Here is a 14380-nt window from a genome sequence, read left to right on the forward strand (position 1 = left end):
TGCCCGTCACACCCAGAACACCCACGTGCAGGAAAACAAACATGTCCCATGTTAGGGCATCGAGATCTAAGATGTGGTACAGCGTCTAGCTTGGGCGATACTTGGACGGCTGAAGGCAAAGGTAAGAAAATACTCGGCCAAAGGGATCTAACTCCATGATCCAAGACCCCTAAAAGGTCGTAAAATCAGAGCATTGCAGAATTGGTCTATTAGTCTCCTGGGGCTGCTGTAACAAAGTTCCACAAACTGGGCAGCTTGGAACAACAGAAATTTATTTTCTCACAGCTCTGGAAGTCAGAAGTCCAAAATCAAGGAGCGGTCAGGGCCACACGCCCGTGGAAACCTAGAAGGGAACCCTTTCTTGCCTCTTCCAGCTTCCGGTGCTTTGCTGGCATCTTTGGCGTCCTTGGCTTGGGGTTGCATCATAAAGCCCTCCATCCTCCCAAGGTCTTCTGTGTTCTCACATCTTTCCTTTGAGCATATCTGTTCCGTCACTGTCTCCAAATTTCCCCTTTTCATATTGGACTGGGGTACTCTATAACCTCATTTTTAACTTGATTACCTCGATAAAGACACTATTTCCAAAGAAAAGTCCCATCCTGCAGTACTGAGGATTAGGACTTCACGTATCTTTGGTGGGTGGGGAGGTGGGCACAATTCAACCCTGAACGAACAGTGGAAAAGGCCGAATTCCTCACCACAAGCTAAAGTGAAGGGCGGGGACAAGGCTGGGAACAGGACGCCAGGCCCTCCCAGGCACCACAGGACGGGGAGGCACCCTCCCCGCCCCTCCCTTCAGCCATCTGTCGATCACCTGGCCTGCAGGTGGAGGCAGAGAGCAAAGGGGATGGGCGAGCAACCAACACCGCTGTCAGGGCCAAAAGCCCCCACCTGGGTCGATCCCTGAGCAATGGCTAGATGCGACCAAAGGCCTACTGAGATTCTTAGGGGCCTGTACTGACAGACCCCAACCTGGCAAAGGACTGCGGTTTCTCAGCATCTTGAAGCAAACCTCGCACTCCCCAATGTCCCCAGGAAGACTTGGGCAGGAGGCAGGGCACCCTGGAGGGGCTCATTCCACACCCACCTCACACCCGGGCACAGCTGCGCCAGCCGGAGGATGACACTGTGCGGGTGTCTCCCTGGCTGCCAGCGGGGCGGGTGCCACTGGCTGACGTGGGTGGCTTCCCCCAGCCCCTCGCCCAGATGAGAGGGAGCCCCAAACGTGGCTGCCTTAAGGAGTGGTCAGGACATCGGAGCTGTCGGTGACTGAAGAGCAAACAGAAAGTGGCCTAAACAGGAAAGGTGTTCATCCCAGACACCCAGGCAGCTGCGGTAGAAGATTCCGGCGTTTGTGCTGGAACCAAACGGGCTCCCAATCAGCAACGCTGTGGTTCTCATAACCTTTCCACCGCGTCTCTACCCACCCCGGGCCGGCCTCCCACGCAGGAGAGGAGTGGGCACAAAGGCCTGCCCCTTAAGTGGTTCTCGCCTTTTCTGAAGGATGAAACTCAGATTTCCCAGAAATGCCCAAGAGCCCGCTGGGCACACCTCGGCGCCTGCAGGCGACCGGCCAGGCTCCGGGGCAGAGTGCCCTCCTGCCTGAACGTCTAGGGCCGCCGGCGACGGGCTGGTGTCTGTCCTCCTTGGGCCACAGGCGACCGGGCAGAGGAATGACCTCTGGACCCGCGTGCCAGGTCCACCACCCTGAGAAGCTGGACCTGAAGCTGGAAGGTATCTGGGGGCTGTTCCCTCTGAAGAGAGGGAAGTGGAAGTGGGATCATACACGAGATGGCCAGCTGCGTCAGACACGGGAGTGTGGGTACGCGTACCAAGAAGGGGCCTGCCTGTCCCGCCTCTCCTGTGGGGCCCATCCTCACACGCCCCAGCAGATGTTCTGCAGCCACGACCCACCTGGCCCCTGCCCTCCCCGTCTCTGTGCCAGAACCCCCGCAGGGGGAGCCCAGGATCAGCACAAGCAGAGAGCAGGCCAGTGGGGAACCCAGCTCTGGTTTATTAGAAAAGGTGTGAGCAGACCTGCACCGACAGACCCTGGCTGCTCCCCACCCCAGCTCCCTGATAGATTTATTGCACTTAAGAAAAAGAAAGCTCTGATCCTCTGATCTCCCCCACCCACCCCAGCCCAGGCCCTCACCCTGCCTGGGGCTGCTCTACAAATTCCAACCACCACCATCACTCACCTCCCCTCCCAAGCCATGCCTCCTGCCTGGTCCTGTGCCCGGGGCCACCAGGGGATCATCCCGCCACCACCTAGGACTCCTGACCTCTACGGGGGGCAAGCCTGGCCAAATGGAGCCCTGGGGAAAGGTGCCCGGCCCTGTAGCCGGTATCCACTCCTCCCCCGCGTCCTCCTCCCATCCACCCCCAGCCCAGTCTTCGAGTGTCAGACACATAAATAGAAGTGCTTAAGTCAGGGTGGGGAGGGCCACTCCCTGTAGCTCCTGCACCCCGTGTAGTGTTGCTGTGGGGGGCAGGGGTCCCCAGGAAGGCCCCCCACCCCCTGGGGCCCCAGGCCTCAGGAAGGCTGGGGGTGAGGGTGAGCAGATTCTCATGGCTCTGGCCTCAGCTCTTCAAAGACGGACCGGAAGAAGGGAACTTAGGGAGAAGAGATCGCAGGGGGGCGCCTGTCAGAGTCAGGCGCTCCGTCACTGGCTCCCCAGCTCCCGGGGCCCCAGGCCCTCACCGCACCTCAGGTGTCACAGTGTCTCCTGCCCAGATTCCTGACTGGCCTCCAGAAGCAGGTCCTCGAGCTCCTTCTCGTTCTTGGAGCAGCTCAGCTCTGCGCGAGAAGAAGGGTGGGCGGCCTCCAGTCAGGCGGGTGGGCTGGGGGGTACCAGCCCTGCCTGAGCTAGAGCCGCAGGGGAGCACAGGCCCAGGTACCAATGAGACCATCAGACTCAGAGTCAACAGAACTTGCGTGCCCTGCCCCCAAGGAGCTCCCCGGGATCCGAGGGAAGTTAAGGCGGGGACTGAGGATCGAGCCCCACTTGTCCCTGCCCCTTCAAGGGCCATTTTAAAGAGGGGGAAACCGAGGCACACCAACAAGCAGGTGCTTGGCCGGGGTCACACACAGCACACAGGGGCCCCAGTCACCTGGCCCCAGAGGTCCTCTCACCGTGTTCCAGGCCACAGCTGCCCACCTTGGCCTCGGGCCCTGGGGGCGGCTCCGGGGGCAGTGCGAGAGCGAACTCGGGCTTCAGACCGTTGGGCAGCGGTGGCCCTGACTGGGGCGGCTCGGGCTGAGGCTGAGGCTGAGACGACCCTGGGTCCCGAGTGCTGACGGCCTCAGCTGGCGTCCAGGCAGGTGAGGTGGGCAGGAAGGATACGGCAGGTGGGGATGGAGGACGAGGAGGGGCAGGTGGGGAAGGAGAGGCGGGTGGCACAGGAGGCTCTGCCCTCTCGGGTGGACTCTCCACCCGGGTCACCACAAACACTTTGTGGCCCCGGCCCGGGCTGGACACGGAAATGCGCTGCTCGGTGGGGGAGGAGGGGCAGCCTGGGGGGCTCCTGTCCCCAGGGCCCAGGGAGTCCGTGGGGGGCACCAGGGCGGGGCAGGGGGCCTCAGCCCTGTCCCCATCCTCCTCCTCCCCATCCTCCCCCTCGGAGTCTGAGTCTGAGTCCGAGTCCGGCCCGGCGCCGGGGCCGGGGCCCCCGTTCTCCTGCGCCTCGGTGGCAGGCTCCTCCGCGGGCGCGCCGGCGTCTGGCTGGGGCTCGGAGACGGCGATCTCGGCCATGGAGGCCGACGGCTGCAGGCACTGCCCCTGCTCCTCCCGCGCCAGCGCGAAGTTGCGCCTGCAGCCATTCTGGATCTCAGCGAGCAGCGCCTTCTGCGTCTCGATGAAGCTCTTCACCTGTGGAACGACAGCGCCATGAGCCCGCCCGTCTTGATCTCGTTCTCCCGAAGGTCCAGTCTCAGGAGGCGGGGGCTCTCGGCGATGAACTCCGCCACCGCCACCGCGCCTGGGAGGGGGACCGCAGGGGCTGGCCACGGGCCCACACCCGGCTGGCCGGCCCGCCCCCCGCGCCCGGCCCCGCGCCCTACCCTCGCACGTGAGCTTGGTGGAGGCCAGGCCGAGGCGCAGCACACTGCGGTTGCCGATGAGGCCGTTCTTGAGGCTGCGCACGCCCTCGTTCCCAATGGGGTTGTGGCCCAGGTTCAGCGTCTCCAGGCTGCGTGTGTGCGGCTGCAGGGAGCGGCGCACGAGAGCCAGGAAAGGCCGGGGAGGCCAGTCAGGAACGAGGCAAACGCACACGCTCTCTCCTCGGCAGGGCCCCCCAGTCCGAACACCGGCACGTTCCCGCTTCGGGCCGAAGCCCTCGTGTACTCAGGAGTCTCCCAAGAGCCAGCTGCCCCGTCCACTCCGCAGCCCTCCGAGCGTCCAGCCAGGCCCCTGTCCCCACAGCCCGGGCCCAGCCTCTGCCCTCGCCAGCATCCCAAGGACTCTGGGCACAGGCCTGACCGTTGATAATTCTCAACCTGGGTCCGAGTCTCTGTACCCTGTGGGCTGGCTTTAAATACCACATCACAAAAAGATTTAAGACTTCCTGATGGCTTCCAGAAATGCTAACTTTCTATGCAAAACATTTTCACCTCGTACAAAGCGTTGTACCAGGCTATGGTGCTGGATGCAGAGAGACAACGAAAGAAGGGCTACTTTCCTCAAGGGAAAGAGGGTGCAGAAGCTGAAGCAAAGACCAAACAGGGCTGGAGGAAGACAGCAGGTTCCTGAACTGGCAGGACGAGCAAGACGGGGAGCCGCGACAGCCGGAAGATGATGAGAGCCGGGGGTGGGAGAGGTGCTGGACCGGACCGCACTGCCCCCCTCCCCTCTCCGGCCGACTCACCAGCGTCATGCCCAGAAAGGCCATGCCCGTGTGCGTGAGCTGGTTGTTCCACAGCACCAGGGTCGCCAGCCCCTTCCTCTGCTCCTTGAGGCCCTCGCAGATGTAGGCCAGACCTGGGGAGGCCCGTGGGCAAGTCCTGTCTGTGGCCGGGGAATCTCCCCGGGGGACACTGGTCCAGGAGCCACCCCACCAGCACTCAGAAGCCCCTGCCCCAGCCTGCCCGGCCCCACAGGCTCTGGCCCTGACACCTCCTGCTACTGCCCGCCCTGCCTTGGGCCTGGCACACACAGCTCCCCGACTCCTGGGCCGGGAACGTTCCTCCTCTGGACACCCTGATGAAGGCGTCCGCCATCTGTTTCAGATCTCTGCTCAAAGCTCCCCCTCTCATGGGACAATCCCGGTCAGCCTAACCTCAGCAGACAGCTCAGCCCGCCATCACCGCTTTACTTTTCTCCAGAGCACATTTCACCATCCGACAGACTCAGCAGTCCATTAAGGTATCTTGGCTTTGTCTCTCCTGAGGGCAGAGACCCCTGCCGCACTCACGGCTGTGAACCCCGAGCCGACAGGCCCCGCGCGTGAGAGGTGCTCAGTACACGTGGTGTCCGGGCCCAGCTGCCCCAGGGGAGGGCACTGGCCTCACTGTCCCACTCTGCACCCCCTCCCGCAGCCCTGTCTTCACACTGAGGCCAGGGGACTCTGCTCGACGGTGAACAGGGACGAAATCAAATTCCTCCCGCTGGCAAGGCCTTGCTGACTACTCCGTCTTCGCTTCTCACTCACCTCCTGGCTCACCAGGGCTCTTCCCCCCACCCAGATATCTAATATCGAAGCTCTTTCCCACCTCAGGACCTTTGCACTTGCTACTCCCTCTGCCTGGATTCTCTGCCTAGGCTTTTAAAACGGCTGGTTCCACCGCAGCCTCCTCATTACTGCCCAGAGGCCCCTTCCTGCACACCTTAAACAGCTTTCGGTTGACCCTTTATCCCAACATCCTTGTTTCCTCCAGGGCACTTTCCCCAGATTGAATTATTTCAAATATCTGCTCAATACCCCACCTCATCCTGAAGGAAGAGCTGAGCTGTTCCCTCCTCCAGGATTCCTCCCTGATCCCCAGACTGGGTCCCCAGACTGGGTCAGACACCTGCCCACGGCCCAGCCCAGTCTGAGGCGTCACCACGAGGGCAGGGCTGGGACTATCTCGGCCACTACTGTGCTTCTAGTGCCACGAGCACCCGGCTGGGCACACAGTGGGTGCTGGGCGACCGGAGTTGGGTGGGGGCGCGCGGACCTCGCACACACCTGAGTCCAGTACATGGTTGTTACGGAGGTCCAGGATCTGCAGGGAGCAGTTGAACTTAAGCAGGTTGCCCAGCTGGGCCGAGTCCTGCAGGCCATTGAGCTTGTTGTCGGCCAGGTACAGCTCCCGCAGAGTCATGTTCATCTTCAGGGCCGTGGCTGGGGGAGAAGGGGAGGGTACTGCGACTGGCCGGGCCCAGGGGACCCGGCCAACAGCCCGAGCCCAGGGGACCCGGCCAACAGCCCGAGCCCACCAGCACACCGCCCCGGGGCTCACCAAGCAGCATGAGGGGCCGCCCACCAGCACACCGCCCCGGGGCTCACCAAGCAGCGTGAGGGGCCGCCCACCAGCACACCGCCCCGGGGCTCACCGAGCAGCATGAGGGGCCGCCCTGAAAGGCTGGCATTCTCCAGGTGTAGCACCGCCAGGCTGCTGCGGATACGCAGGGCACGCGCCACGAAGGGCGCCGCCTGGTCCAGCAGGGGCGTGTTGCGGGCGTCCAGGTACTGCAGGCAGCTTGTCTGCGTGGCAGGTGTGGGGCTGGGTCAGGCCGGCCCCGGCCCTCCCCGCTCCGGGGGACCTCCCGCCCCACGTCCCAGTATCCCCGTGAGCAGCAGGGCCGCCTGGTTTTATGGCTGGGGACACTGGCTGGTGAGGGAAGGCCAGCCTGGGGCCGCGGGGGTGAGCGAGGCAGTGCTGGCGACAGCTGAGCTCGCTGACTCCCGTGTGGCAGAGACGCCCCGTATGTGAGTGAAACGGGAATGGTGACCACAGCCGCCTCCAAGGGACACGTTACAGGCAAGTGGAGGAGGAGGGGAGACGCCTGAAGGGAGAGAAGGGGCCGGGGTGGGGCTGCAGCAGGGTGCCTCTTGGCACTGCTTCCTCACTGGCCTGCAGGCTGGGGCCCAGGCCCTACAGGTTGGGGGCCCTGGAGAGGGAATGGGTAGGGGGCGCCCACCTTGCGCATCATGTGGGCGGCGGCCTGCCAGCCCCGGGTGCCGATGTGCTTGTTGAAGGAGATGTTGAGGTGGGTGGCCGACTCATAGTACTCGATCATGTCGAAGAGGGCTGAGGCACCCTGGGCAGAGACAGCGGGGCTCAGCCTCAGGGTGCAGCTGCCCGGGGAAGCCAGGAGGTAGGGTCTGAGTGACTGGGGGCGGGAGAGCCCTGATGCTGCTCTGGCACCTCTGGGTTCCAGCAACCAACCCTTCCCCTGTCCTGCTGCAGCCGGTCTGCTTCCTCTTACTCGCCCCCCAGAGCGGTCTAAGTGATGTGCTACGTGACCAGGACAGGCCTCTGCCGCCCCTGGGCCTCAGGTCTCTGGGTGCCCTCCCCCGGGCTCCTGGTGGCCTCCGGACCTGGGGAGGCGAGGACACCTGGGCATAAACAGGGGGGCTGCTTTCAGAATGTTTCTTAAACTCTCTCCCCTGCAGGCACTGTGATTCTCAGCGGGCGGTGGGGGGGGGCACGCGTTCCTGGAAAGGCTCCTTCCTGGTGGTCATACACCCCTCCGGCTTGGCTCCCCAGGTCTCTCCCTTGCTTACAAAGCCCCTGCCTTTGGGGTGGGTCTGTGAGACCCTTCTCTGGGCCTCACACACAGTCCAACATCCCCCGCTCACTCTGGCCACAGTGGACATCTCCCCAGTCTTGTCCCTCAAGAGGCCCCGCCCAGCCTTGGTCCAAGGGGGTTCCCTCCTCCTGCCATGCCCTCCCCCCAAACCTCTAAGAGGCAGGGAGCTCAGGGAGTGGGTATGGGCAGTGGCAGGCTGCTCACATCTTCGTCCAGGTTCGTCTGCTCCAGATCCACGACCTTGAACTGCAGCCTCTTGAAGACCTCTTCCAGGGCCTCGCAGGTCTTGTAGTCGAGCTTCTCACCTGGGACGATATGGAGCGCCGTGTGCGTGCACATCTACGAGTCCCCTTGTGCGTGTACACTTGCGTGTGGGTTGAGGGGCTGGGTGGAGACACAGGCTCCGGGCCAGGCGGGGGAGGAAAAGTCCTTTGCCCCTCCCCACGGCTCGCAGCACCTGCCTCACCTCAGGAAGGGCGCCCACACCTCCCTGCCCGCTACCCAAGGGCCCCCCGGCCCCGTCCAGACACACACCTTTCAGGTCCAGACAGTCGATACGGTGCCCGAGGTCCGTGAACTCCTGGGAAAGCAGAGTGGATGGTGGTTAAGGCAGGAGGACACCTGCAGGCGCCAGGCTGGACCTCCCTGAGAGTGGGGCAGCCGGGGCTCTGAAACAAGCAACCTTGGAACATTCTGGAATGAGCCATCCAGAGGGAAGGCACTGAGGCAGTGCTTTACCAGCACGACCAGGCTGGACAGGTGGCAGGAAAGGCACCTGTGAGAGACGGCTGGGGGCGAGCAGGCCAGGCGTACAGCAACACCCTAGTCATATAAAAACGGAACCTGCCCTCGCGTCTGTGTACCTCTAGATAGTGACTCGTTCTCTATTTATAAAGGCACAGAAAGTCCAGGGGACGAAAACCCCGAGCTGTCACCAGCGGGAACTCCTGGGGCACGGGACGTGGGCAAGAAGTGAGAAACAGGTTTTGCTTTTTATATCTGTAGTATTTTAACTTTTTTTTCAAGTCAGAGAATATACATTACTTTTGTCATTCAGACTTTTAAATTTTGTATACGTGGCTTTTCCCCTGGGGAAGAGAATTGCTTTGGGGAGTGGAAGATTCTTGACAAGTAATTTCCTACTTCACATAATTCTGTACTGCTTAAATATTCAGGAAGAGCCCGATTACTTTCACAGTTGAAAAGAGGATTTCCAGAGACATATTTACAGTCCCCTGGCTGGCCAACCAGGCTCGGGGTGGGGGGAGTGCTCTGTATACCCTCTCTTGCCCGGAGGGCGCTGGGGGGCGGGGTGAGGGCAGCTTCACCCCAGGCACTGCCCCCCAGTACCCGCCACGCCCCCAGCACGCGGCATTACCTGGAGCTGCCTGAGGAGCTTGGGAATCTGCCTGCAGCTTAGCTTCTGGCAGGCCTGCTTGTAGGCACCAAGGACCTCATCCACGGTCACGTTCTGGGCTGCAGGCAGAGAGGACCCAGGCCTGTGACTTTCCACACCCCGGGCCTCTTTCCCCCACTCCCGCCCACTGGCCTGTGCTATCCCCGCTCCCCCTCAACCTCCATGATAAACCTTCCTTCCAGGAACCCACTGAGCTCAGTCCTGCCTTGAGGTGCCTCGCTGTGACTGCTGCTCTGGGGAGGTGTCCCCGGATGGCCCCAAACCAAGCCAGCGCCACCCTCCCCAACTCCCCAAGGCTCCCCAAACACCTTCACGTACACAACTACTATCATGCCATTTTTCTATGCGTCAGCTGTCTGCCCCTCTAGACTGCGAGTCCCCGAAGGGCAGGGCTGGGGCTGTCTTGGTCACCACTGTGTCCCCAACACCATCCAGCACAGGGCCAGGCCCAGAGCAGGTGTTTTGATCTGTGCGGGGGTTTTTTTGAATGAGAGAATGAAACTTCGACCTTATAAGGAAGTGGAGCTCAGAAACGTGCCGCACCTTGCCCAAGGCCACACAGCTGCTAAGCAGTGGAGCCGGAACTCAGCTCTTAACTGAGATGCCACGTGGCTTCTCAGACTCCCCGCTCCCTCAACAGCGAAATATTCCTGGACGGTACTCAGGACGGGGCTTCCTGGCCCAGGGATATGGCAGCCGTCAGAGTCCCTGACACGGCCCTGGTGCCCCATGGTTACAGGCAGTGGCTCCCAAAATGAACGAGGGGATGCAGCCCAAACCCAACAAATGCACAGCCCTGTCCTCGGGAAGCTCAGGGCCTGTCACCACGTGGAAGGTAAGGCTGGCCTTTGTCTGCACAGATTTGCCTTTTTTGGACATTTCACAAAAATGGTGGTAAACAGTATGTGACCTCTGGTGGCCAGCTTCTTTCTGGAACATAACAATTTTGAGTTTCGGTCCCTTTGTAGTGCTACGTAGTAACTGTCAGATGTATGCATTTTGTTTATCCATTCGCCAGGTGAAAAGATATCTGAATTCTTTTCAGTTTTTGGCTATAAGAGCTTGGATTTTGTGCTGGGGCAACCAGGAGGGCAGGAAGAAAAGGCTCTGAGCAGGGGAGGGACAGGGTCAGGCCTGGGAGCAGAAAGCTCTCAGGGCCAGCCGAGCAGCAGATGGGCCAGTGGGAGCCCCTGCTGAGCTTCTGGGCAAGCATCTCTGAGAGGATGCTCCCTCCGGCCACTGCTCTGGCCGGGGGCCGTATGCCCCGACCTCATCGAGTAGCACCCTGTCTTCCAGGGAAGGAAAGCTGCCTCCCTGGGGTCAGGCAGCTGGTAAAAGGCAGAGTCAAATATTTGCTCTAGAACTCTCTCCACTGTGTTGGGTGGGGCTGCTGGAAGAAAGAAGCCGACAGAGGCCCCAGGCTTCCCAGAGGTCAGGCCCGGTCCTCTGCCCCTCTCTTCCTCCTTGGGTGGAAGCAGGCGGGGTGCGGCCTGGGTGAAGCTATAGGTGATCAGCAGCCTTCCCCAGTGTCAGCTGCCCCCCTGCAGGCCTAGCAAGGGAGCTCTCTCTGACGTGCAATCGTGTGCCTGGTGGCTCCCAGCTCTTGGGGGCGGGCGGGGGGACAGGAGCTGGCCTGCAGCTGCCTCAGGGAGTCCAGCCAAGCAGGGGCCACTGACCCCCAGGGGGTCCATGAACTTGAGTGGGGAAAAACTGCCTTTTTATTTGCACTAACTGAACTGAAATGAAATTCAGCATTTCCTTCTTACTAACACAGCACAAAAAAGAGAGAAAAAAGAAATATTGTTTAGCAGACCCTGGGACTCTGTCCTCAATAGAAATGGCAGGTGTTTTCACATCACATAACAGTTTCTGTAGACTCTGAATGCTCATCACTACTTCGGAAGTCATTCGAGTTGCTGCTACATCCTGTTATTTCAGGTGTCAACAGGGAACAGCATAATTACTAGATCACGATCTTTTAAATATTTAATAAACTGTATTTTAACTGATATCCTTTGTAATCCTACTTTTTGCCTTTAAAAATCATCACTCCAAGAAAGGGTACACAGGTTTTATCAGATGGCCCAAGAGACACACTCCCTTCAGTAAAGGCCCCCAGGCCAAGGTGGGGTTGGCCTGCTCATGTCAGATGGGGATGAAGTAGGGTACTGGGTACACGTGGGGTCGTCACTAGCAGTTCTCGGTGTCCTAGACCAGGGGTCCCCAACTCCAGGGCCACGGAACGCTACCGTTCCACGGCCTGTTTAGGAACCTGGCCAGCGAGTGAAGCTTCATGTGCTGCTCCCCGTCACCCGCATCACCGCCTGCACCATAACCCCCACCCGCTCCACCTCCGGTCCGTGGAAAAAGTGTCTTCCACGAAACCAGTCCCTGGTGCCAAAAAGGTTGGGGACCGCTGTCCTAGACAGTCTACAGGGAATAAGAGCCCTAAGCAATCTCTCAAACTGCAGTTGGTCCTTTAGGTGTTCAGCTCTGACATCCCTTCCTCCAGGAAGCCCTCCCTGACCGCCTAGGACTTTCAGCTCCTGAAGTCCCCTGGGATCCTGCCCAGTGGGTCGGTCTTTGTTCTGACGAGCCTCCTGGTGAGTTCAAGGCCCAGGGTCTCTGGCCTTGCCACCTCCATACCAGCCACAGGTACCATCCAGCCACCCCTTCAGCCAGGTGCCCATGGGGTTTGGATGCAGGCACAGCCTCACACAAGGTCACAGCCAGGGTTCGGGGCGGCTGCATCTGCCCACTCCTGTACAGCAGGGGAAGCTGAGAGCAGGGGGTAGGAAAGATGGACATACTCAAGAGACATGGGGGTCCGAGGCCCAGAGCAACTGGAGACAAGCATGACAAGTGCATCTTGTCACTTTCCTCTGATGCTGAGACACGTGTTCAAGGTGGGGACAGCACTGGGGAAAGACACTAAAGGAACGGAAGCGGGGGTTCAGTCGGTGCACTGTGGCGTGGGCTTGGCAGCCTGCAGGCACCCCAACCCTGCCTCGATTTCCCCAACAGCATGACGAGCACGTCCCCAGGCCTGGCCCGTCACCAGTGGGCACACGCGGGTGTCAGGTGGGTCGGGAAGAACCTCGCAGTAATCATTATTACGTATGTGTGTGTTTCATTCATATACTAAGAAAAAAGAACTATCACATCAAAACCATCACTTGGAAATGAATGAGATGAAACATATTCAGATTTTTTAAATGAACCAATTAAAAAAAAATGGTAAGGAAACGGCAGTACAGGTGGTTCGGAGAAATAACGTGGAGCATCGAGACGGCACTTCCGCTGTGCCAGGTACCACCCAAGCACTTTATAAGCTGGCAGGGCTGGCCCAGGCCGGCTGGCTCAGCCCCGGCCGCCACACACTTGTTCATTTGTGATGCTGTGACGAAATCATCAAGACCTCTACCTCAGGTCATCCGCCCTCGACTTGTCCAGCCTTAAGCGAACCGCACAGGCTGCGGCGAGTCAATGGGCCGCTTTCCCAGGCCGCGGTGGCTCCGAAGCATGGGGCCCGGGCCTCCAGGCTGCAGCTCGGCACCCACAGACATGCACGTGTGCCCGGTCTACCCCGAGGATTCAGCGTGCGGGCGGTGAGCTGGGGAGGAGGAGGGCCGCCCATGCGGTGTGCTGGCTGGACACTAGGGGTGGGCCGGGCTGGGAGGCCCGAGTCGGAGCTCTGGGGCCAGGTTCCGGAGGGCGGGGCTGCAAAGTGGTGAGGGCCCCGCTCCAGCCCGAAGTCAGGGGGCTTGGATCCTGGCTCCTCCCTCCAGTGCTCTGCGAGCTCGACCTCGGGAAGGCCATCCCCGGGCAGCATCTCACGCTGCCCACCGGAGACGGGGCATCTCGTAGCACAGTTGAGAGCACGGGCTCCGGAGCCAGAGCGCCTGGGGCCGAATCCTGGCTCCCAACTTAAACTCCGTGACTCTGAGCAAAGCGATTTGACCTGGTGCCTCAATCACCTTACCCTGAAAACGGGGCTGAGTGTGAGTCCTCCCAGGGTAAGTGTGGTGACTGAGTTATTTTAGCACAAGTCCATCCCGCAGACCAGGGCTTAGCACACGCCCGTGAGTGCTCACCAAAGGCTGGCCCTCACTGTCATGCTGTGTCCCCCACTGGAAGGCAGGGACCCAGAACAGACTTGCTAAAGCACCTGTCCAGCGACGGAATGGTTGGCGAGACCAGGAGGACACGTGGGCGTGCGAGGGTGACACGTACGTGAGTGTGTGTTCCCTCAGCTCCCAAGGCCACGGCTCCGAAGGTCCGACTCATGCAGGGGCTGGCTTAAGCGGCTGTCAGAGAGGAGGGGCGGTGACGTGAGGGGCACCCAGTCCCGTGTGCCGGGGATGAGATGTGCCGAGGTCCCGGCTTTGAATAAGAGGACCTGCATTCCAATCCTTGTCCTGGTGAGACCGTGATAAACATTCTCAACAACCTCTTTCCCTCTCTGAAAGGGACATCTGTAGGGTCTCAGGAGATAAGGGACGTGAGGGCACCCGCCAAGTAGCTGCCCAGTGCGGGGCCTGACTCAGCAGGAGACAGAGCTAGAGAAAAAGACGACGATGGTGGTGGCCGTGGTCACCACTTCCAGGTATCGGGCACTTACTCCGTGTAAAGACACCACTCCGAGCACTTTCTACGCACAGTTTCATTCAGCCAGCTGCCCGATGCTACGAAACTGGCAGCTATATCTCCATTTCGTAATAAAGGGAATCAAGTGCAGAGAGGGCAAGCCGTCTGTCCAAGGTCACGGAGCCAGGAGCGGCAGTACTGGAACGCACACCCAGACCTGTCTTGCTCTGTAACTGGAACACGGCTTCATTCTCACATTACCTTGACAGGCCTGAGCGGGAGGCAGGGGCCGGGGCCAAGACGAAGGTTTGAGCCCTGGGGAGGGACGCTGCTGTGTGCAGCGGGCACCAGTCTCCCAGGAAGAGGCTGTGGGGCAAGCGGAGACTGCTCCCCCTCCCACCTGCCCTCACAAAGGGACAGACAGAAACCCGAGGCCAGGCATCAGGTGACAGGCAGAAAAGTCTGTCTCTCCTTTGCACACAGGTGCAAAGGCACCCACAAGATGCAAGGACAGGTTGGGCACCAGGGGGCGATGACTCAGGCCACCCCTGCCAGCCTGGAGCTGGTACTCATTCAAGTGGGAGTCAAAAACCAGGAAGCAACAGTGGGGGGTGGGGACGGAGTGGGGACAAGGAGGTAG

The 14380-nt window shown here is 60.5% G+C and overlaps 1 protein-coding gene across 1 annotated transcript in view; it reads right to left on the bottom strand.

Annotated features, from left to right (window-relative positions):
- Positions 1–2112: 2112 nt before the first annotated feature.
- The window catches only part of PPP1R37 (protein phosphatase 1 regulatory subunit 37), a 42088-nt gene continuing 29820 nt past the window's right edge, over positions 2113–14380 (bottom strand). The window contains 12 exon segments of the mRNA XM_024768603.1: positions 2113–2616; positions 2710–2800; positions 3137–3877; positions 3880–3981; positions 4064–4205; positions 4867–4979; positions 6169–6324; positions 6537–6687; positions 7125–7244; positions 7941–8041; positions 8271–8316; positions 9115–9212. Coding sequence (XP_024624371.1) covers positions 2718–2800; positions 3137–3877; positions 3880–3981; positions 4064–4205; positions 4867–4979; positions 6169–6324; positions 6537–6687; positions 7125–7244; positions 7941–8041; positions 8271–8316; positions 9115–9212 — 1853 coding nt within the window. The 3' untranslated portion in view covers positions 2113–2616; positions 2710–2717.

Source organism: Neophocaena asiaeorientalis, unplaced genomic scaffold, assembly GCF_003031525.2.
Source record: "Neophocaena asiaeorientalis asiaeorientalis breed wild unplaced genomic scaffold, Neophocaena_asiaeorientalis_V1.1 scaffold629, whole genome shotgun sequence".
NCBI lineage: Eukaryota > Metazoa > Chordata > Mammalia > Artiodactyla > Phocoenidae > Neophocaena > Neophocaena asiaeorientalis.